General features: G+C 34.8%; 1 protein-coding gene across 1 annotated transcript; it reads left to right on the top strand.

Annotated features, from left to right (window-relative positions):
* LOC109348072 (sister chromatid cohesion 1 protein 4-like) lies at positions 898-21,539 on the top strand. Its single transcript, XM_019588288.1, has 15 exons — positions 898-1,156; positions 1,288-1,451; positions 5,497-5,758; positions 6,014-6,111; positions 6,232-6,281; positions 8,667-8,759; positions 8,981-9,947; positions 12,506-12,952; positions 13,054-13,198; positions 14,761-14,897; positions 16,348-17,468; positions 18,843-18,876; positions 19,464-19,566; positions 20,035-20,164; positions 21,088-21,539. The coding sequence occupies exons 2-15, from the start codon at positions 1,328-1,330 to the stop codon at positions 21,184-21,186; spliced, it is 3,810 nt and encodes a 1,269-aa protein (XP_019443833.1). The 5' UTR covers positions 898-1,156; positions 1,288-1,327; the 3' UTR covers positions 21,187-21,539.

Below are 23,136 nucleotides of genomic sequence, written 5' to 3'. Positions count from 1 at the left end.
GTTTTAGGACATGGTTTGAGATATACTTTGGGATTGCAGATCTTTGTCTAGGAAAATTAGCGATAAATTTTCTCGTCACTAACTCTATATATATTTAAAAATTCGTATTTCGTGTTAGTCACACTTATAAATGTCAATAACTTCCTAAAATAAAATATAAAAAAACAAACAAACTAACACATGCATGTCAATGTCATTGTTAATAAACAATACGACGTTAGTTTAGTGATGTAAAGTCCTGCTAGATCAAGAAAAATACCAAAATGTCAAGAATTTGATTCCTAAGATAGACACTTGTTAGGAGGGACAATCACCCACCATAAAAAAGATTAGTTCCATACTCATATTATGATTAAATACTATTTGTAGTACAAAAAATGCCATTATTAAATAATGATTACATTATTTTTTCTTCACTTTCTTTATATTTTCTATGATACCAAATAACTAAAAAGTTATTGCATTTTCTACCAATTTTCTTCTCTTATTTTTTCTTTAGTCAACTTTTCTTTTATAAATCAAACATAGTGTAAAAATATAATATCTATATATTGTTAATGTAAAGATTTACATACCATCAGTATATTATTCACTATTCACTTGTATTACTTTTTTGAAATGTAAATAATAACTAAAATAAATGATGCCACAATAAACTGACAATATATAAATAGTTTTTGGGCAACATACGAAATAATAAAAAACAATACATTATTAAAGATGTTCTAGAATAATTTTATGGCAATTAAGTAAGACAAATAATAATAGTAATATTCTCAAATTTATGATCTAAGAGAATGGTGAGTATACTTAACTATTTGTTTATTCATTCATTCTATATATATACTTTCTCTATTAATTTATCTACAAAAAAAAAAACCGGTCCATACATTTCGAGTTAAGGACACTAGAGTCACCAAATTTCCTTCCCCGTTTCAAACTCAATTTCTTTCTTCTTCTTATAATCTTCAATTTCATTTCTATTCCCAAAAACTTTCCTCTTTCAATTTACCTTCCTATTTAACATAACAACCTAGGGTTTCGTTTCTCATCTCACTTTCCTTGATCTTCCATGTCTTCATCTATTAATTCCCATATCCTTCTCAAGCTGCTATCTGCAATTTTCGATTTCCGTTTTTGAGGTGAAATTAGGGTTTGGTAAGTGAAGTTTAACTCTGTATAAGGGAATTCATTAAATAATGTTCCTTTTTTTGCTTCAAATCTGTACGTGTTTTTATTTAGAGGTGTTTGAATCGTAATTGAAATTTGTGAACTTGGTTTGAAAAATCGGAACTTTTTTGGTTGAAGAGTAAGAGAAGGTGAAGACATGTTTTACTCTCAGTTTATATTGGCCAAAAAAGGGCCGCTTGGGACAATATGGATAGCTGCACATTTAGAGAGGAAGCTCAGGAAGAATCAGGTGGCTGATACCGATATTGGCGTCTCTGTTGGTTAGTTTATCTTTAAATCTTATATGATTTGGGTAACATTTTAGTGCAAGTTTGATTTAGCTTCAATTTTAGGGAAAAGTTGTTTTTTTTTGTCTGTAAAGCTATCTTGGTGAGATTTTGATTATAAGCTGTTTTGAATTTGAAATATGCTTCGACTATTGGTGAACAATATTGTACCATCACTTTATGTTCAAGCCTTATGTGGTTTGGATTTCATTTTAGTGCATTTTTGATTTAGCTTATATTTAAGGGAAATATTTCTTTCCCCGTAAAGCTCTCTTAGTAAGATTTTGGTTTTAAACTGTTTTGAATATAAAATAAGGTAATTCAAATACTCATGTAGGCTATTGGGGAGTAATAATGTACCATCTATTTGAAAATCAGTTAATGTCTTAAAAGCTATAGTTTCTAAAATGATAGGTTGCATTATTGTTTGGTAGTTATGCCCAAGATAATGATGAAATTTTGAGTATTGTTTTCTAGGCTTGAAATTTTTTGAGTCTGGTTTCCTAGGCTTGAATTTAAGAACTTGGCTCAATGATCACAAAAATTGAAAGTTTATATTGCTCGTTGCATTTTACCTTCGTTAAAACCTAGAAGGGCATTGTTTCTGTGTAAAATTATTGTAAATGATTGCCTGGTATGTAGATATGTTGTTGGACTGTTGATACTTGATAGGTTGCCAAGTGTCACCAGGGGAAAAACATGTTATGAGAAGGAGAGAAGGGAAAGTTAGTTAGAAGAGATAGAAAACAGATCTGATGGGATTATCTAAATAAAGGAATGTGAGATTTTGGGGGATATTTATGATATCTTTATGCTTTCAACTTATAACTTGATGCCTAAGGAATTTTGTAGAGTAGACTGAGAGCACAGCTCTTACATATATATCGTTTTCTCTCTTCATTTCTGTAATCCTGTTCTAGATTTCATTAATAATACGACCTGCTTTTGTTAGATTGGAATTGATTTCTATCAATTGTTCTTCTAAAAAAGGACAGGAATGTGTTACACCAACACGGGTACGTTTTGGTATAGGGTTTAACATTATCTAAAAAACTAGAGTACAAATACGTTGCATGAATAAGGTATACATGCTGCTATGTTGCATGATTACGGGTACAGTAACAACATCCAGTACAGATATAGGTATAGGATACAACATTCTAAAAAAATCTATGGTGCAGGAACACCAATATAATTAGGCACAAATGATCAAAGTTAGAATAGCAGATAATGTGATAGGCTTAGGATGAGAGGTTGAGACCGAAAATTGATTGAATGTGAAGATGTGAGACTAATTATGTGACTCATATTTAGTATTATGATGTGGCTAAGAAGAAAATGGGAAAGTTATGAAGTTTCTAGCCCAACATGTCACAATTTTGAAACAATTTACATCAAATGAGTACCATGAGTAACCAAGTGTATCAGTATCTGGTACGCACCCGATACGGGTACGTCTCCTTTGAAGTATCCATATGACAAGAGGTCAGGAATTCATTCTCATTCTATTGCTGTTCGACTGTTCGCTTTTCTTTTTTAATTCATATGTTATATCAAGAGTTTCTAAGATGATTGGAGACAAAGCTAGATTTGGGGCTCCCTATTAACCTCTTATGCATTCAATGGTGGATGTATCAATACTGTACCTGTTACAATCCTTATGCACCAAAATGGTGTAAAGTATTAGTTCGGTATTTCTCTTTTGATCCCTATGCACCATAATCCCACCTCCCCCCAAAACCATCAGCAGGCGCTACAGAGGTACTACTTAAACTTTTGATTGTGCCTGGCTAACAACTTCATTGGAATTTGACACTGGTAAGGAGGAATTGGCCATCTAGTGACTGCGTTGTGTAGTTATATGGTCTAATTGGTTGAAGTATTTTTTATTAGCATCCTTGTTTTATATGAGAAAAACTTCTGAGCTCTCATTTTGATGTATGTATTTTTTCTCTGTTGAATTGTTTATGATTTTAAGAGGATGCCTTATATATTCTTTTAGGAGAAAAAACTTAAGGATATATGTGTATAACAAAAACCAAGCCTTAATCCCACTAGGTGGGGTCAGCTAGATGGACCTAGCAACGCATGTTGTATCATGAATCATGTTCATTGACAAAACATTGATTTCTAAATATTTCTTAATCATTTCCTGTAAGGTTTTTTTGGCCTCCTTCTTCCTCTAGATATAGGATTAACCCCTATTTGATCTACACTCCCTGCTGGGGCTTCTAACAGTATCCTCCACACATATCCAAACCATCTAAGGCGCAATGCCACCATCTTTTCTACAATAAGAGCTACTCCAACTTTCTCCCTATAGTATTCATAATTCATTTCTAATCTTACCTTGCCTAGTGTGTCCACTAAATATATTATATATAGGTCTAAGGGAAGGCTCATACAGGACCTTACAGAGGAAGGGAGAGAGGGGAGAAGGGAATGGGAAAAGGTCTGAGCGCAGTGCAGGCAAAATTTGGTCAACGATGGTTTGGTTGAATTATGAAAATAAAATAAGAGTTAAAAATAGAAACCTCCCAATATTAAAATTACAAAAGGCTGCTTAATAAATTTTGCCTAGTGGAACTATATATTATATACTAGAAACACCATGAAAGGAATAAAATTGTTGACTGGCAAGAAATAGTACTTCCGGAAAATTCTCAAGGAAAACTTACTGACATAGGAGAGTGAATAATGTGGGAGACTGCATATGGGACTTATGAGCTGAGGACCAGTGTTCTGAAAATTGAACCTGACCACAGTAGTCGGTCACTGATAGCAGCCTGGAGCAGCTGACCAGAAAACACTATAGCGTACAGTGGATAGGGGGACAGTTGTCACTTTAGAATTAAAATTCTAAATATAATAAAAAAGCCTTCCGAAATTATAAAAGTACGTATACATATCATATTATCATATAACTGCAAAAATTAGATTTATGCATATCTATGCACTCTTATAATTATATTATTATTAGAGAATAAAGTATTTCCTCATATGAGGAGATAAGTTATATCATCCAGCCACTAAAATTATGAATATGTCCTATTTAACCATTTTCTACAAAAGTATTTCTAAAAACTAAAAAAATAGGACTCATGTCATAATTTTGGTAGCCGGAGGAGATAACTTATCTCCTTATATGAGGTGATACTTTATTCTCTTATTATTATTATACTGTTACAGTAAAATAATTATATAACAGTAATACTTAAGTGTTCAAATATATAAATAGAGTGATGTTAAATGTGATAACCAAAAGCCAACAATTTGAAAACCAACATTTAGTGCCATAACTGAGTGAAATAAGCTAATACACTACATATCTCTATGTAATTTTCATTGTTGAATGATATCTTATCCTCCTATCTTGTATTTTTCTTCCTTGTAACGAGTTTCTATTTCTATAGAAAAGACATATTATGAGAAATGAATGTCGTTTGCATAATCTCCTCAAATTGGCTATAAGATTGTGTGAAAAAGTGAGTAAACAATTCTGAACTATAGCCCAACCATAGCACACGTGTGGAGATCAAGCCTTTTGTTGTCACCTAATTTGTGGCTTATCATTTGAAGTACTATTGATAATGATGATGATAATGAGGACCCCTTATAATTCAAATTCCTTGCACCTTTCTCCTCTTCATCTCAATGAAATTCTTTTTTCACCCAGAAAATAAAACTGTTGATCTTAAGAGATGTTGTCTAAATGAAAGAGTTAACCGTGAATGGGGGTAATTGTTTCTAAGTTATCCTTCTTGTGAAACTTTTTAGTATCTCTATAGTTTGTCTGTAAAAAGTAGTGAAGGATTAGTTAAATGACTATACACAGGTAAGGTCTGGCTTATGCTGATTTGTAATCTTTGCATTTGCTAGTATTCTACAATCCCTGTGGTGGAGATTAATTCCCATGTGCAGCGAAATTAATATTTGTTAGTACATTTTACATGTCCATGGCTCTGTTGAATTTGTTATTTTCTAATGTTGATCATATTTTTTGGCTCAAATCATTGATGTGAAATTTATGAATGAACAGATTCCATTCTTTTTCCTGACGTACCAATTGCACTCCGTTTGTCCAGTCATCTTCTGCTTGGTGTGGTGAGGATTTATTCTAGAAAGGTGAATTACCTTTTTGATGACTGCAGTGAGGCTTTGCTTAAGGTAAAGCAGGCTTTTCGCTCCACTGCAGTTGATTTGCCACCTGAAGAATCTACTGCTCCTTACCATTCCATCACCTTACCAGAGACTTTTGATCTTGATGATTTTGAACTACCAGATAATGAGATATTTCAAGGGTTAGTTCCAGATAACTCAATTGTCATTAATGCAGCTGTAGCTGTTGTTCACTGCAGCAGTATTGAGCTGGTTTTGTAGTCATGCTACAATTCGGTTTGCGTTGCATATCTTTTATTTGGTTCTGTCTTGTCAAAATTGGTTTATATTCTAAATGGTGATTTTATGTAATAGGATTAGGTTATGTGGATGATTCACAATTTAGTCTATTCTTTGTTCCTTATTAACTGAAGAACATGTCTATTGTGAACTTGCAGTAACTATGTTGATCACCACGTCAGTACCAGGGAGCAGATTACACTGCAAGATACTATGGACGGTGTGGTTTACACTAGCTCACAGTTTGGATTGGACGGTTAGTATTCCCTTTGACACCTTTTCTGTTTCTCTTTCTATTGCTTGCTTAATGGTGACTTTTAAATATGCAATGGGATGTCTGTGCTAAATATTGTTCAATGGCAAACACCGCATGCAGAGCGCTTTGGTGATGGTGACGCATCTCAAATAGGTTTAGACCTTGATGAGGTAATTTACCTTCTTTTTTCTCCAGCATCTTATGGATGTAGCTTTTTGCTGAAATGGTAACTTTGTGGTTTGAAGGTACCAGCATATTGATTTGATTTTTTTAGAAGTTTAGGGACCCACACATGATGAGTGGATAGATCACTTAACGGAATGTTAACGAAAACTTAATAGAAACCTGATGGAGATGTCTGAGGGACACAATTAGAGTTTTTATATGCATTCAAAAACCAATTACAAACTTTTTTAGGTTGGGCACCTCTTTGAATTTTCCAAAAAGTACAGGGACATACAATTATTAGGTAGGGGAATACTAATTACAACTAAAGATGTATAAATGATTGAAGTTGAAAGTATTTTTTGAAAATGAAAGAAGTATTAGAAACTATCCATAAAAAAACAAAAGTCTTTACCCTAAACCTAAATGTGGTATCTCTACATAATGGCCTGAGCCACCCCAAAACCTTTACAAGTTTTAGTCTTCTAGAGCATTCCCATCAGTCAGACTTACCTATCTACCGTCTGTCTGTGTATTTGCCATCACCCCATCAGATAAATGCTAATTGTTGCCTGCTGAATTCTCTCTACTCACTCCACTTCCACTAGCTGTAAATGCTCCTTTCTGCCCTCTTTACTTACTCCACTTTCTCTTCCACTAGCACTGCCATTTAAGTAAAGTACACGTGTTTAATCATAGGTCTGTAAGCCTATCAATTGCTAGAGCAGTTACAGGTGGTATTATCAAGTGAGTTAAAGTGGGTTCGGATGGGATATCTGTTTCCAACTTGCAATTTTAGGACATGTGTGTTGTTCATGTGAATGCAAAAAGCTTTTCAATGCCCTGTTGAGCATGCTTTTGAGTTGAAAATCAGTGTCTGAAATTGGTTTAACTGGAACTAATGTAGGCCTGCAGAGTTTCTCCTCTTTTGCTTTAATGGCTAGTTGTCAGATCTTGGATTGGCCTCTTGTTTACTTGGGTACCCCACTGTATGGGAATCTTAGAGCTGCTTCATATGAGATCTAGTAGTAGTAGTGATGAAATTCTATAAGTGTCTAGATAATTGGAAAGATAACTTTTCCCCCTTGATTGTCTAGCAGAAATGAGAATGTTGCGTTGAATGAGTGAACACACTAGACAAGAGAGGATTAAAATGAATACATTAGGGAGAAAGTTGGAGTAGCTTCTATTGTAAAAAAGATGGTAGAATCGCGCCTTCGGTGGTTTCTACATGTATGGAGGAGACCAGTAGAAGCCCCCATAAATAGAGCAAATCAAATGGAGGTTAGTCCAATTTCTAGAGGAAAAGGAAGGCCAAGTAAAATCATAGGTGAAATGATTAAGAAATACATAGAGATCAATGCTTTGTTAATGAACGTAATTTATGATTTTAGCATTATGGCGTCGTTCGATCCATGTAGCCGACCATACTATATGGGATAAAAGTTCTGTTGTTATTGTTGTCTGGTGATCAGGTTGAGTTAGCTCCGATTGTAGAAAAGATGGTAGAATCGCGCCTTAGGTGGTTTTGACATGGGTGGGAGAGACTGGTAGAAGCTCTAATAAAGAGAGTATATCAAATGGAGGTTAGTCCTATTGCTAGAGAAGAGGGAGTCCAAGAAAACCATACGTGAAACGATTAGGAAAGATTTAGAGATCAACACTTTGTCAATGAACATGATTTATGATAGAGCATTATGGTGTCATTCGGTCCATGTAACTGACCTCACCTAGTGGGATTACGACTTGATTGCTGTCGGTGGTGGTAGGGTTAGTCATTCAAGCTGGCTTCTTATGTATCCCTGTTTACTACTAGTCTCTATTTCATATTCCTTTCGGAGTTTCCCAAAAAGCAAATATGATTATGAGTACAAGGGTCATGTGGTGAATTGGGAGGTGTGCTTCCATCCTAAAGAGTGAGGGGGTTTGGGGTCTTGGTAATTTGATGTCTAAGAACATTGCTCTTATGGTGAATGGCTTTGTCATTTTCCAGATGTTGGTAGGGTGCCAACACTGCAATCCAAGCCTCCTATTTTAGTCCTAGGAAATGTATCTCTCAAGGTTACTCGACCTTCAAGTTTCGGCCTTCTTTGAATTTGGCTCTCACATTTAAGTTTTGGAGTATTTATGGTAGGAGATGTTGTTAGATCTGTGTTGTGCATTATCTGCATCCCTAATAGATTCTATGCTTAGCTGTTGACTACCATCTTTTTTATAGTACAGCTGTGAACCTTCTGTTGTTATTGGAGCACTGTTTTGAATAGACACAGTTGTGAAACAAAATATCTTCATGTGTATATCTAAGGAAAACAATTGACTTTGAATAGCTACCGTAGATGCATTTTTCTGATGTACATTTGTGAATTTTAAAGTTGATTTGGTAAAATCAGGTCCTGTTAACGGACAAAGCTGCTACTATGGAGCATGATGACTTGAGTGCCAGTCCTCAATTCTCTTATCAAGAAGATGAAATGAAAGAGGAGGTAAGTTTAACATCGGATAGAATGCAAGTGAAGGCATTGGAAGCAAGATTGGTTTAGTGTTTTAAAATATCTGCATGCCTATGAATGTTTGGCCTTACTCCTTATTGTTTTATTTTTTATTTATTTTTTGTTGTTGAAGTGGGTGGTTATGTTCTAGTTCTGTTTAACTACAGATTGTAATTTCTTCTGGTGTCAATGAATGACTGGTCTGTGTTCAACAGATTGATGATCTTCCTATTGCTGCTGATGCTGGTGAATGTGCTCAAGGTCCATCTACTCCTGGACTAGAAGAGCCAGACTTGTTTGGTACTCAGGTAGATCAGGTCAATAATGAAATTGATGATCATAATTCAGCAGATTTGGTATCAGTGAAGAGCATGCAAGTTTCCCCTTCTCCACAAAGGGATGGAGATGCGATTGATTGCTCTTTGCAGAATAATGTACAGCCTGTTGGTGTGGATTTACATCATGAGGGTGATGACAGCCTTCCAGTTGAATTGGATAGAAAAAGAGAGCAAAAGGAGCATTTGGCATGTATGGTTGTGACAACAGATCAAGATAGTCTGATACCTAATGATCATTGTTCAACATCATCACCTTTGACAATCTCCTCCAATATAGAGTGCCCAACCGCCCTAATACCAGAATGTGCAGGTGGGATGATCAGGGCGCCTGGTGTACCTGAGATGATGGAAGACTTCAATGGCTTAGTTTTGATGAACAATGAACAATCTCCTTCGGACCAAACTATTACAACTTGTGTTGTTACTGGAGGAGTTAACGTGAATGAGACTGCTGTATCTCATTGTTGTTCCCATATTACATCTAATCAAGAGAACATCTCTTGTAAACATTTGTTAAACATGGATGGATCTCGAGGGCCAAAATCAGATGCTCATATGGAGGATGATCACACATCGCCAAAGCATGAAGTTCTGAATGCCATAGAAATGTCTCACAATGAGGGGCTATCCTGTCCGATTGATGAGGCTCAAGTATCTAATGTTATTAGTCCTCGAGGATCAATTGGTGAACCTCAAGTTGTTGATGAGGAAGTTCAGGTCTCTCAAGAACTGATAGAAACAGAGTCTTCAAACCATATTTCTCATGAAGTTGCGCATCCCACCGAGTCACGCCTTCGGCCATGCACCTCCCAGCTGAGCCACCCTTCTTTGTCATCTGTTGAAGGTATTATTAATATAACAATTCTTCTTGCATAATTTTATGGTATTTGTTAAGATTCTATCTCAAAACCAATTGCCACTGAGAGGAGTAGCCAAACAGGTATTTAAACCATACCTAAGGGAATGAGGCAGGCGATGTGGGACTTACTTCCCAACATGCCCCCTCCACAGAAGCATGTCGGGTCAGGCAAAAAGTTACCTTTGACCCATGATTAAAGTGCATCTTTTGGCCCATGACACCTGGAAAGAAGTTGGACTCTAACTCTAATACCATGTTAAAATTTTATCTCAAAACCAATTGGAAATGAGAGGAGGAGTCCAACAGGTATTTAAACCATGCCTAAGAGAATGAGGAAGACAATGTGAGACTTACTTCCCTACAATATCTTATTTTTTGTAGGCAAAGTAATAGATATTGAATTATTCTATTTTCCATTTATTTGTTCTTCTTCTCTTTTCAACCGTGGGATGCAATGGGTACATTCAAGGTAGTCAAAATCAAGATCTTAGATAAGATCAGGAGGGAAAAGAAAATGCATAAAATAGAAAAAATACACAATTAAAGACATTTTCATAATTAATGTCATAATTAAAATTCATTCTTACTTAAGATTTGATACTGGTACATATTTTGATAAATCATATAAGAAAATATAAATAGAGGGTGAATATTGACATAACATTAAAGTTGCCTCTTAGTGACTAAGAGGTCATAGGTTCAAATCCGGGAAGAAATCTCTCCACTTGCAGGGGTAAGACTGCGAACATCTACCCTCCCCACACCCTACTAGGTGGAAGTCTCCTTTGCTGAGCCACCTTTTTATTTAACAGAATATCAATAACAATGTATTATTAATAAATATCATGTTATTTTTAAATTTATTACTTTATAGTTATTAGTTTCTTTTATAATTATTATGATATTTAGATAAATATTAGTTTTGTTTGTTATTTTAGATACTTATTAAGTTTGTTATTCTAGAATTGTTATATATTATATAAATGTGCAATGTCAATTTGAAAGGATAAACAACTCATTAAAACTACTACAATTGAATATGAAAAAGGGACACAAAACATGATACTCTGGAATGCACTGCTCATTGGTGAAATTTGTATGCTACACACCGTTTAAGTGAAAAAAATGAAAGAGGTATTTGTTTTGGGTTACGCTGGTCATGAGCCGACTTCATAAGATCCTACCAAATGTAGATGATGTTAACATGATATCAGTAAGTTTTTTTTACATTTATAACTTGTAACATATAAAAAAAATTAAGTACATATATATTATAACAAATGGCAACTTAATGCGCGAGTTCTCACTTAGTAAGGTTTGGGAAGGGTAAATATATGCGTACTTACTCCTGCAAGCAAAATAAATAAAATATAACACACAAGTTACTTATACAAATGAATAAACTTAATACTAACTAGACATTTTAACATTAAAAACTTAAGATGATTAAACCCAGATAGTTGTAAAAGTGGGGAAGACAGAAAATGATTTTTTTATTCATTTCTAATTATCAGAAGAGTCAAACATAGTAAAGGACAAATGGTTAGAATACTTAAGACATTTGGATGCCCACTTCAGTACCTTTTTTAACTAGCCATAATATGTAAAGACATTAGCACAAATAATCGAAGAATATTAAGCGTTAGGACTTCCTTCTTCTTCATCTTAAGTACCCCTTCTTCAACCTCACCTTCTACAACCAAAACAAAACAACTGCTTCCATACCTTAGGAAGCACTCACCCTACAATAAATAGTCGGAATGACGAGAAGAAGTCACAGATGCGAAGAATGGCATCTATGCTACAACTCAGCGAGGAAAAAGCATGTAAGAGGAATTGAAATAGAAATGGAAGAATCGTAACGATCTCACGGTTTTCCACGGCGATCCCAGAAGCAATGACAACATTGTTTCTTCAACGAGATTGTGCCTCACAATTTACAGCAAAGTCGTAAAATCGTACGATCTTTCATGATAGATCGCGATTTTAACTACACTGCGCCAACCACCATTATGCTATGCCATTAACTACTTAGCATGGTGCTTGCAAAAAATATCTCATGCTTTTTCCCGACGATCCACCGAGGTGAGGCTGATTTGCAGATTTTGCATAAATGGAGCACGCTGAAGGAAGCGAAAGTGCAAAATCATATGATCTCGTGGGGAAGATTGCAACTCTGACTACCTTGGGTACATTACATGGAATTATGTGATTATAATACAATTTTACATTTCGCTGTTGCACTTTTCCTTTTGTTTGTGATATTGAAAACCATGTCAAGATGATGTTGTTTTGACTTTCACATGTTCACTTATGCACTTCATTGCATGCCAAGTTTTTTTCCTATGCATCCCCATTTGAATTTTCTTTTTTCTGTTGTGTGAGAGAATTAACTTTATGTTAATTGCAGTTGTTTTTTACCTTGAGTTGATTCCATTTTCTTTTTACATGTTACATTTTTTATTTGCGTAATCTGTTTGGTAGACATATTTAAACATATGGAATTACATTTTACTGTTAGTCAGTTGATTTTACCTTTTAATGTGAAAAGTGTCTTGCAACATATGGTGCAGATCCTGCTATAGGTCATCATGAGACCATAGAGCCATTTGTTTGTGAAGGAAACCCAGAGTTGGGGACATCAGATGTTCAAATTGAGAGTCAGATATTTTGCGATAAAGTGGAAATTATAAGCAAATCTGCTGCTTCTGATATGCCAGAGCCTGAAAAAATGCTTTCCCTAGCATATCAACATGATGGTGAAACAAATAATAATCTGCCAATGGAGTCTACTCCTAACAATCAGGGTGTATCTGATGATCATACAGATCCTGCAGGAGTAAAAAGCATATCAAGTAAAAAGCGCAGTTTCACAGAAAGTACTCTTACAATGCAGAGTGTGGATTTCGTTGAATCATATGGTGGGACTCAATCCAAGAGAACCGGAGAGTCCATTCCTGATGATGATGATCTATTGTCCTCCATATTAGGTATCACAGTGGTCTTTAATGCTTTCATTGTTTGATTATATCTTTGTGTTTGTTTTCCTTGAGAACACAGCTGTGGCTCAAATAAATTTTTGTTGCTCCAGATGGTAGAAGATCTTCAGTTTTAAAATTGAAACCCAGTCCGGTAGCCCCTGAAATAGTATTAACGAAACGCTCTCGTTCTGCACCACGCACTTCTGCCTTAAAGAGAAAGGTGCTCATGGATGATATGATGGTCTTGCATGGCGAGTAAGTTTTATAATGTTCCAGTCATTCAGTTATGAAGTTTCATCCACATTATTTCATGTTTATTTGAATAGTAAAACATTCTATTGTTTGCCACTTCTTTCTAGCCTCTTCGAAAGATGGATGTATCCTCTCATCTCTTTCTGTTTCGAGCTATTGATCTTTGCATCCCCTCTCTCTATTTAGTTTCCAAGAAGCCGTGCTGATGATTTATTTAGGTTTATTTGAGGTAACAAAATTGGTAAATCTGCTGATCACTTCATTGGAAGGGGAAAATTTTGATCTGCTGAAGTTTTTTACCATTAATTAATCTCTGATATATGTTCAAAATCCTTGAGAGTTAAGACCAATATTAGATGGTTACCCCACAGGAGTACAAGATACTAGACCTATTTAGTTGGAGGCATTCTTGATTCCTTTTCTGCCTTATAGAACAGTTAATGTACTAGATGTTAAGTAGTAAGGTGCCAAAGAGAGCATAAGCGTGACATAAATGAGAATGTTGCATTGGATGAGTGGACATATATATAAGAAAGGGAAAATGCATAAAGCCATTCTAAACTTTATGTCTTCTGCAAGTAGCCATCATGAACTATTTTTTCTTCCTAATTACCCCTTAAACTTAATGAATTAATGAAATTGATCCTTGTACAAATATATTTTTAAATTACGAATAGGCCAACATGGAAATTACTGCGATCAGACTTATAGCATAAACAATACAATAATGTAGGTTAGTCAACATTGTGATGCAGACCCCTTAATTAGGCCCAATAGACAGAACTATAGTGAAAGACCCAGGTTCACTAGAGTTTATGAAAGGAGGGGCAGAGTGGAGAATAGCATAACTTCCCACTATGGAAATAACTAACTAAGCAGTTATGAAGGGGATTATATCCTGAGAATGGTTCATGATGTCTACTTGCAAATGACACAAAATTTAGGGTGTTTTTACAGAGTAGAAGTTGCACCTATAGAGGAAATGATGGTATAATCATGCCTAAGATGGTTTTGACATATGAGAAGATCCATATAAACCCCAACTAGAGGAGTGATAAGGTGGAAGATAGTCTCTAATTAGCAGTAGATGAAAGCCAAGAAAAACTCTAAAGGCAACCATTTGAAATGATTTAGACATAAATGGTCTTTGGGAAGATTTTGTTTTGTCACAAAATAGTATTAAAAGTTTGATCCATGCAGTAAACCCCACCTACAACACAACCAAACTTGTTCAAATCGGCCATCCTCACATACTGAGAAAAAAGCTCGGTTGTTATTGTATGCTTACCCTTTACTTTGATCCTAGGTCTACCGGCTTGTATTTTGGGGGTAGGAGTAGACTAGACTGATTTAGTGTAGATTAACTAAAGGATAATTAAAATATCCTTTTGCATGAATTGACTGCTGATACTTGTTATATACTCAGTTTTTATATTTCCTTTATTCTTTCAAGTTTCAATTTATTGTTATGTTTATCATCCCACATTCAGTTGTTTACCTTGTAATATACCATATATTTTTTCTTGCACTGAAATGCTAATGGTTTTTGCTTTTTTATTATGAAGTACAATACGCCAACAGCTGACAGATACTGAAGATATACGTCGCATACGGAAAAAAGCTCCTTGCACTCGCCATGAAATTTTTATGATTCAAAGACAATCTGCGGAGGATGAGATTTTTCATGAACCAATATTTACATGTGAGTTGTGTGGTTGCGTATATGTGTGCTATTGTTTAGTGCTTTTTCTCAAACATCTTTTGTCCCTTTTCTTAATCAAATTAAAATCCATGAAATACCCGATCTATATGTTTGATTGGTATGGTTGGTCTACTTTATATCCCTAATTCACAATATTTTAATATTTCATGTCAGTCAAACATAAATACAAGACAAACCTATGATGCAACAAATCTTATTTTTAAACTCGAATTCACAGGAAATGAGTCAACCACAATATTTTTTGTTTTCATTTTGTGAATCATCTAATTTTGCAAAACAAACATAAGGCATATCAATTCACAAGGCTCCTACCTAATGGAGTCTAGGGAGGGTAGATGTGTGCAACCTTACCTAGTGGGGTCTAGGGAGGCTCCTATGTAGTGGGATCAGTACCTCTTGGCCACTAAACAACAAACATGTTTATAAAATTTGTATAGGAATTCTTTTATGATCAAGTGTTGCATTAAGTGACCATATTTTCTCCATTATTAAATGACATTTCATTATGATGTATTCCATGGGTCATCTCCATGACTTTTTTCTAGGGTGGGTCACTAATTAAAAAACAACTACGGTGACAATTTAAGTCCACCCTTGGTGTTTTGGGTTGACATGAGTTGTTTAATATATTTTTCTACATCTATGACATGGTTTGTCAATGAATATGATTTATGATAGAACATTATAGTGTCGATCAATATAACCGACCCCACTCAGTGAGATAAAGGCTTGGTTGTTGTTATTGTATGTGATGGTTGTCTTGGGGGTGAGCTTTGGTGCAACAGTAAGGTTCTACTTCTACCCTCCCCAGATCCTACTAGTTGGGAGCCTTGTGCAATGGGTAGACCTTTTGTTATGAGGTGGTTATCAATTCCTTTTGAGTTGTTCCCGAACAATATGCCAAATCTTATTTTTTATAAGAGCCTGTGACCATTATTCATCTATCACCATTTCGTTTATCTAACTTCATAACAACATCAACATTTTATGCGTGGAAGATGGATGGATTGGTTGGATTTGGACTAGGATCTTAATTATGGATTAAAAAAATCCAACAATCCATGTAGGTTACATGAAGTCATACTAAATTATCCAAACCATCCAAAACCTAACTTAATTGGTGGATTTCGTTTTATCCATTAACCCATTAATTTTTTATTGATTGGATGGATATCCAGTTCATTAATTTAAACCCATCTTTTATCGACCAAAAACACTCTTTAGAAGTATATTTATTCAAAAAGTCACTTTTTTCAAATCCAAAAGGTGATTTTTTTAAAAGACTTTTTCCAAAAAGCAATTTTTAAGAAAATCACTGTTTTGGAAAAGTGATTTTAGAAGTTGAATGGATAATGGACTGGCTGGATATTTTTGCCGCCACTTATTCAATTACCGAATATCTTTCTAACATTTCTCTAATATCTTACAGGTCTGTCTGCTGATTTGATTATTCTGCGAAATGATTCATTTGATCTGACTGGAATCAAGGTTTGTGATAATGGTTTAGATACTTCTTTCTTGGAAAAAACAAATGACAAGGAGTCCCATTCTAGAACAAATACTGAAACTCATGGAGTGGAAACGAATATTGAAACTAAGGCACTCCAACTCCAAGGAGATGCAGAAGCTCAACCTACTGGGATACCTGTTTTGTCCGAGTCCCATCAGTCAGAAGCTAACTTGGAATCTCATGATCTTGATGTTCATGGGCATGCAAATATTGTTTCTCATGTGGGAGAGCTTGACAATTCTCAAAATGTTGAAATGAACAATGCTGGCAGAAATATTGATGTTTCTGTTGCAAAAAAAAATTCTGTTGGCGCTGGGCTTGAATCTTCATCCCTAACAGTGTCTGAAAATAACCATTCGGTGCCAAATGATTGTGTTGCATCCTTGCCTCTCATGGGTAAAATGAATGTTCTCGTTGGTTCTATGCATACAGATATACCAAGCATGCCAACTGACCAGAATTTGAATACATCATCTATTCTAGAGGATGAGTTTGTGGAGGAGAAATGTAATAGAAGTGGAGTAGATGCTATTGAAATAACTGAGCACAGTGTGGAAATTAGAACAAAAGTTCAAACAGATGGTTTGGAAACTAACAATTTATGTGCATCCATGGTTACGGGCTTTAAGGAAACTGATGAATATAATGATAACAGGGCTTCCTTCAATGGAGACCTGCCTTTAGAGGAAAATGGAAGCAGCATGCCGGGGGGCTTAAGTGAGGATCAAATTGTTGCTTCTGACTTGGGGTCAATGGGGTGTGATGACAAGGACTCAAGGTCTGGCCCCATATTTAGTGAGAACACTAAAGTAGATTGTTTAGACACTGTAGCACCTGTTTTGGATGAAAAGGAAACTTCTCTGAATGAAGGAAATCCAGTTTGTGAGGAAGCAGGACAACATTCTGTAGCTCTGGTTTTGGATGAAAAGGAGACTATTCTGAATGAAGGAAATCCAGTCTGTGAGGAAGCTGGACTAGAAAGTACATCGTTGTTCCCTGAAATCCCTGCTATCGAGAGTCCTTTTGTAGATCGTAATGATGTAAGTTACAATTTTCATTAAAAATGCTAGATATCCCCTGATATCTCTTACATGTTGATTTTGTCTCTTGTTCTTTTACTAGCCACATTAACTATCTCTGTTGCCTGACAAAAGAGTTTTGTTTAGTAACATCAAGAGTTAACTGAGGCAAATATTAACTTTGTTAATAATTTTTGAAAATGAAGTTAAACTCTAAATGTGATGCTACACAACGGTAAACTTGTTGTTTAGTGACCGAGAGGTCACAAGTTCAAATCCTGGAAACAACCTCTCCGCTCACAGGTGGGAGCCTCGTGCACTAAGCCACCCTTTTTTAGTTGACATGGTTTAAAGCTAAAGCGTTGGGGCTGGTGTACTGTGTTTGTTGATCTTTTCTGTCTTTTTTTGTTGCTTTCTTTCTTTATCTATTTTTTATTGTTGCTTGATGCAGTTCATGCTTAAAATTTGCCGAAGCTTGATATACTGTATAGTGTGGATGTACCATTGATCATAAATGCAATTTGAAGCATGCATTCTTGTACCTCTTGGTCTAGCTTCCAAGAATATTAAATTTAAAATTTTGAAATTGTAACAAAAGTAGCCAAAAGGTGAAAGTCACCCTTAAGGCACTAGGGGTTTTTAATGCCTCTAGTAAGAAGTGCAAACAAGTGCATGCCTCCCTGAAGAAACTCATTAATGTTTTTCATTTGTTAATTATTTTTCATTAGTTTTCCATATAAACTAACTACCGAAGCAACAGTTATAGTGAAATAAAAATTGAAATGTTAATCAAAATATATTTGGTAGCCCTAAAAAATAAAATCCACACCAAAGATATGATAAACAGACTATATTAGGAAACCCTATGTTCCTAAAGCAGTTCATGAAAATAAAATTTAGTTGAAGAATCATAACCCCAAATATATTTATACATTCTGAATTTCTATCCTTTTAGCATGACAGCTACAAGTTAGATGCTTGGGCTTTTGGGTATAATTATTAAGGTAGTAAAGGTAAGTGCCTCACCTAGTCCATAAAGGCATTGTACCTCTGTCAACAAGGAAGTTACGCCAACCTCTTCCGCCACTTCCCCTTGACCACACACTGTGTAACTTTTGCATGTGATATTTAGTGTCTAAGAATACATATATCTTGATGTGTTCTCTTCTAAATTTTATATTCTTGTATTTTGACATAACTGCCATCTGATATGTTATAGTAATTTGCTTTTGAAGCACAATGCATTGTGCTTTTGCTTTACCTATAAAAGGATGGTTTTATGATACTGCCCATGTCATTGAACGTACACTGCTATCTTCCCCTACTGAGCTTTATATGATGCTTCTTTATTGTTTTATGCACACCTAACTATGTTTTTTTGTCCACATTGTGCAGGAAAATCTCATACATGCTAATGCTTACGACACAGGTTTGCTTCTGAATCACTTTCATTGTTGATTCTTATACAAATGCTTAATGTGTCTGTAAACATATTTACAACCTTGTAAAATGGATTTCTAGTTCATAGCATTCCTTCATGCCATTCTTCTCCATCCAGTCTCATATCAGTTTCAGCCATGGCATCATCCGCCTAAGGCACCATCAACCCAGCCACCACCATCTCAGTTATACTGTTATTGGATTTTAGTTATGCCATTTTGAGCTACACGTAGGGGGATTCTAGAAAAACCATAGTCTGAATAACTTATTGCTTCTACCCTAACATACTACAGCAATAGTATAAAATTATCTAGTTGTCTATCAATTAACCACTCCTCATTTTAGATGTCAACATTTCTTTAACCTCAATCCTTTCCTCCCTACTTTCCTGCAATCATATCTGTAGTCACTCTGGAGCTTTTCTTACCACAGCCTGACTTCACCCTTTTTGGTTTTAAAATTTTGAGAAAATGCAATGAATGTTAATATGTCATGACGAAAAGCAAAGACTGAAAAAGGAGAGTGAAGCTTTTTTTGTTGATAGATAATTGTAAACCATTCTCTCTCGCTTTACAGGGTTTTTGAATGTTGGTGATGATGAGATAATTGAAGATGATGATTTTATGCCATCTGCTGAAGAATCTAGCCTTGAAAATAGTGGATGGTCTTCCCGGACCAGGTGTGTTTATGTGCAGCCAGCTTTAACTCAGCTTTGTCTTAATAGAACGTAGCTGACCTTATTCTTTTAATGTTTGAGTCCATAACCTGTATATTAGATTTGGTGACCTTAGATTATATATTCTATACTAGACCTCTGATTAGTCATACACATGCTACATATCCTGAGTTCTCTCTTACACCATAATACCAATTAATTTCTTTTAAACTTACCCTTCATTCTGTTTGCAATTACAAGGAGCTTTTTCACATTAAGTCCAGTTAATTGAGGTCATGTTCGGATGGTTCTGGTTGAGTTACCTTGTCAAACAATCTAAACTCTGTTTTATATGGGATTGTTTCAGATCTTTCAAGTAATTTTGTTGTTGTCCATTGGTTTGAGTTTGTTAACACTCTAATGCACACTGATTACAGTTCCGTGCAGCATGCATGCCATATTTCAATAGCTAACTAATGGATTTGTCTACAGGGCTGTTGCCAAGTATCTGCAGATTTCCTTTGAGAAGGAAGATCTACATGGAAGGCAGAACCTGTGCCTTGACAATATTTTAGCTGGTAAAACACGTAAGGAAGCATCAAGGATGTTTTTTGAAACACTGGTATGTTCTTGAGGATTAATTTAGCTATGTACTGTTTCTGTATGCCAATCACACTTAGTGGGATTAATGTTTGATTATTGTTGCACTGTTCTGCGTGTCTGATGCTGTTAGTTTGTTTTTTTGTTGTTGATGAATTTGACATCATGTTTAGGATGGACTACTAGAAATGGAAAAAAAATCATATAAGGGCACATTACTTCTTCTCTCAAGAATATAAAAAAGTACAATTTCCAATAACTTTCCACTAAATTTGACCCCGTAAAAGTGAACTTGTTAACATTTGCCTTAGGATAATAATTGAAATATGGATGTGTTCTGAATTAATCCCTCCAATTATCCTTCACCTGTAGTTCACTTCCTGAATTTATTTGGGTGCAAGTTTAATGAACTCAGGGGCTAACTCATAGACCATACTGCAAGTGCAGAATAACTTTAGGTGATAAGTTCTCTATTTACTATTTGTTATAGAAAATAAAATTAATAGAGCTGGGAAAGAAAGTAGTTACCATGGGCCGAGGATAAGGTATCATGTTTGGTTCCTCTGAAAGTACCCGAAGCTATAATGCAGTTGGGTTGCCCAATCTCTTTTCTGTTCCGTGATTGAAACTCCTTTCAATCAACTGCGCATCTGAAGAGCGGTATAGAATACTATCTTTTGTGATATATATAGAACACCTATTTTTTATATTTTGTTGAAGGTATAGATAGAACTTGATCTATTAATCGAACTTTAGTTGTTTATGGAGTTTGGATATTTGCTGTTTGGTCAGTCACAGTTTACTCTTATTGAGTCATATTTTTCTGGTGCACTCAAACCTTGGATGTGTACTTAATATGCTTTGTTTGAATTCTTCAATGCATATTTACTGGTGTTTCTACTTGCAACTTTGCTTGATTCATTCTTATTTCAACCTTGTTGGCAGGTTCTCAAGACAAAGGATTATGTTCATGTTGAACAAACAAACCCCTTTTCCAGTATTAACATAAAACCGCGAATGAAGCTGATGAAGTCAGATTTCTGAAACCTCATCTGGGAATCGCTGACGTAGTTGTAAAGATTGATATGGCAGTAGTGTGATTGGAATCTGCAGGGTTGAGATAATCTTTTCAACATTTCTCCACTATTTTAGTTATGAGTAGAATTAAGTTATTTAGTTCATTAAGGGGCTGGCCTGAGGAGAAGTAGCTAGTGTATCATCCTATTAATTGTAGTAACAATATGTTAATCTGGGTCTTAACGTATATATATTTATATATATTTGTAAAATATCAACCATTTGTATTATGTTTAAAACGAATACCTCTAACAAGCATGATATTCTGCCACCCCTAGGCATTAAATATATGAAGAAAGTGACTTGTTATTTTGCTTTTGGTGAACAAGGACAATCATTATTGATGTACCTATTTTGCTTGTATAGTATCTATAAGATTGTTCATCATTTTCAAGAGTATGTGATTCCTATGTACTTGGTTGGGAATTTCCCTATGCTGAAGAAAGATGAAAATTTCTATGCATGGTATTCCAAATCATCTCATTACATATTCTTGTGCTTCTGGTCATCCTGATTCCATCTGCTGGAGTTGCATGATGGAAATGGATGAATTATTGCTAAAAATAGGTCTTTTGTCACACTTCAACACACTCTGTTTTGTTTCATCATTCAATTATGTTTTAAAACTTGTAGCTGGTACTAACCATTTGTGCAAGTTATTTAGCAATTAATTGTATTTTTCTATAACAAAAACAGTTCACTATCTCATTTTGGAGATCTTTCCATTCCATTCATTTTCTTATTTCATTGTTTTTCTCTCATTTCTATTACACTCACATATAGCATGTTCATTTCTATTACATTATTATTCAATTAATAATGACCTTTCTAATTAATTAATGTAAAAATATTTTGGTTTTAATAACGTATATAAAACTTTGAAAATATCATACAAAAACTAAAATCCAATAAAAAAAATAGTGTAAAAGTAAGCGGAAAGGGACACCTCCCATGAAATCTTCAATGAGAATGAAATATTTTTCTGTTTCTACTTGTCAATGTAACTTTGACACTCAAAAAGTACTTTGCCTTTTGAACTTTCTCCCGTTTAAATGATTAAGTGTACCTAGGGCATGTAGACATTTGGTTATTGAGAGTAAGAAATTTGTCTCTAATCATGATAAAATTGGGGAGGAAAATGATGGTGTCCTAGTAAGGTGTTAAATTTATTAACAAAAAGATACAAAAGTTTTAATTGGTTAGAGAGTTGTGAAACATTAAGTGAAAGTTATCCATAAATATAAAAGATAAGTAGAGAAAGAGATAAATGACACATAATATTTTCATAAAGTAAACCAAGAATGGAGAAGAAAGTTGTTGTTACAATAAACTCTAGATACATTACTAAGGATAAATTAATAAGCTAACAAAATAGGATAAACTAATAAGATAAGCTAATAGAATAAGATAAACCAACAAAATATCATATCCTAAGATAAATCTATATATTATTTTCTCCCTATGAGAAAGGGCTAATACCTAAGGGTGGAAACAGGCCAGACCGCCTATCAGGGGCCTATTACCTGGCCTATAACAAGCTAGGCCAGGCCAGGCTTTTTTGACGAACAGGTCAGGCTCAGACTTTCTAAAAAGCCTATTTAGCTTAACAGGGGAGGCTTTAGGCCAATGAAAAGGCGTATAAAGCCTAACAGGCCGGCCTATTTAGTTATATTATATAAGAATGTTGAAATTATACTATTTTAATATAAGCAATATTATTATATATGTGTAATATTAATATAAAAATGTATATAAAAACATAATTTAATTATTAGAATTAGATGGGCCTAACTAAAAATAAACCTATAAGCCCATTAAAATGTAGACATGGTAGCCTATTTCATGAGCATATAGTATAGTAGGCCTTTAAACAGGCTAACAGGTCAGGCCAGACTTTTAAACAGATCAGGCCTAGGC

The sequence above is a fragment of the Lupinus angustifolius genome, chromosome LG01 (genome assembly GCF_001865875.1).
Source record: "Lupinus angustifolius cultivar Tanjil chromosome LG01, LupAngTanjil_v1.0, whole genome shotgun sequence".
Taxonomy (NCBI): domain Eukaryota; kingdom Viridiplantae; phylum Streptophyta; class Magnoliopsida; order Fabales; family Fabaceae; genus Lupinus; species Lupinus angustifolius.
The sequence above is the reverse complement of the archived record's forward strand: the minus strand, read 5'-3'. Positions and strand labels throughout refer to the sequence as shown.

Excerpts from the sequence above, each read along its gene's own strand:
- LOC109348072 (XM_019588288.1), top strand. The coding sequence starts at position 1,328 with ATGTTTTACTCTCAGTTTATATTGGCCAAAAAAGGGCCGCTTGGGACA. Across the intron at positions 6,112-6,231 it reads CTCACAGTTTGGATTGGACG|AGCGCTTTGGTGATGGTGAC; the intron begins GTTAGTATTCCC and ends CACCGCATGCAG. Across the intron at positions 13,199-14,760 it reads ATGATGGTCTTGCATGGCGA|TACAATACGCCAACAGCTGA; the intron begins GTAAGTTTTATA and ends TTTATTATGAAG.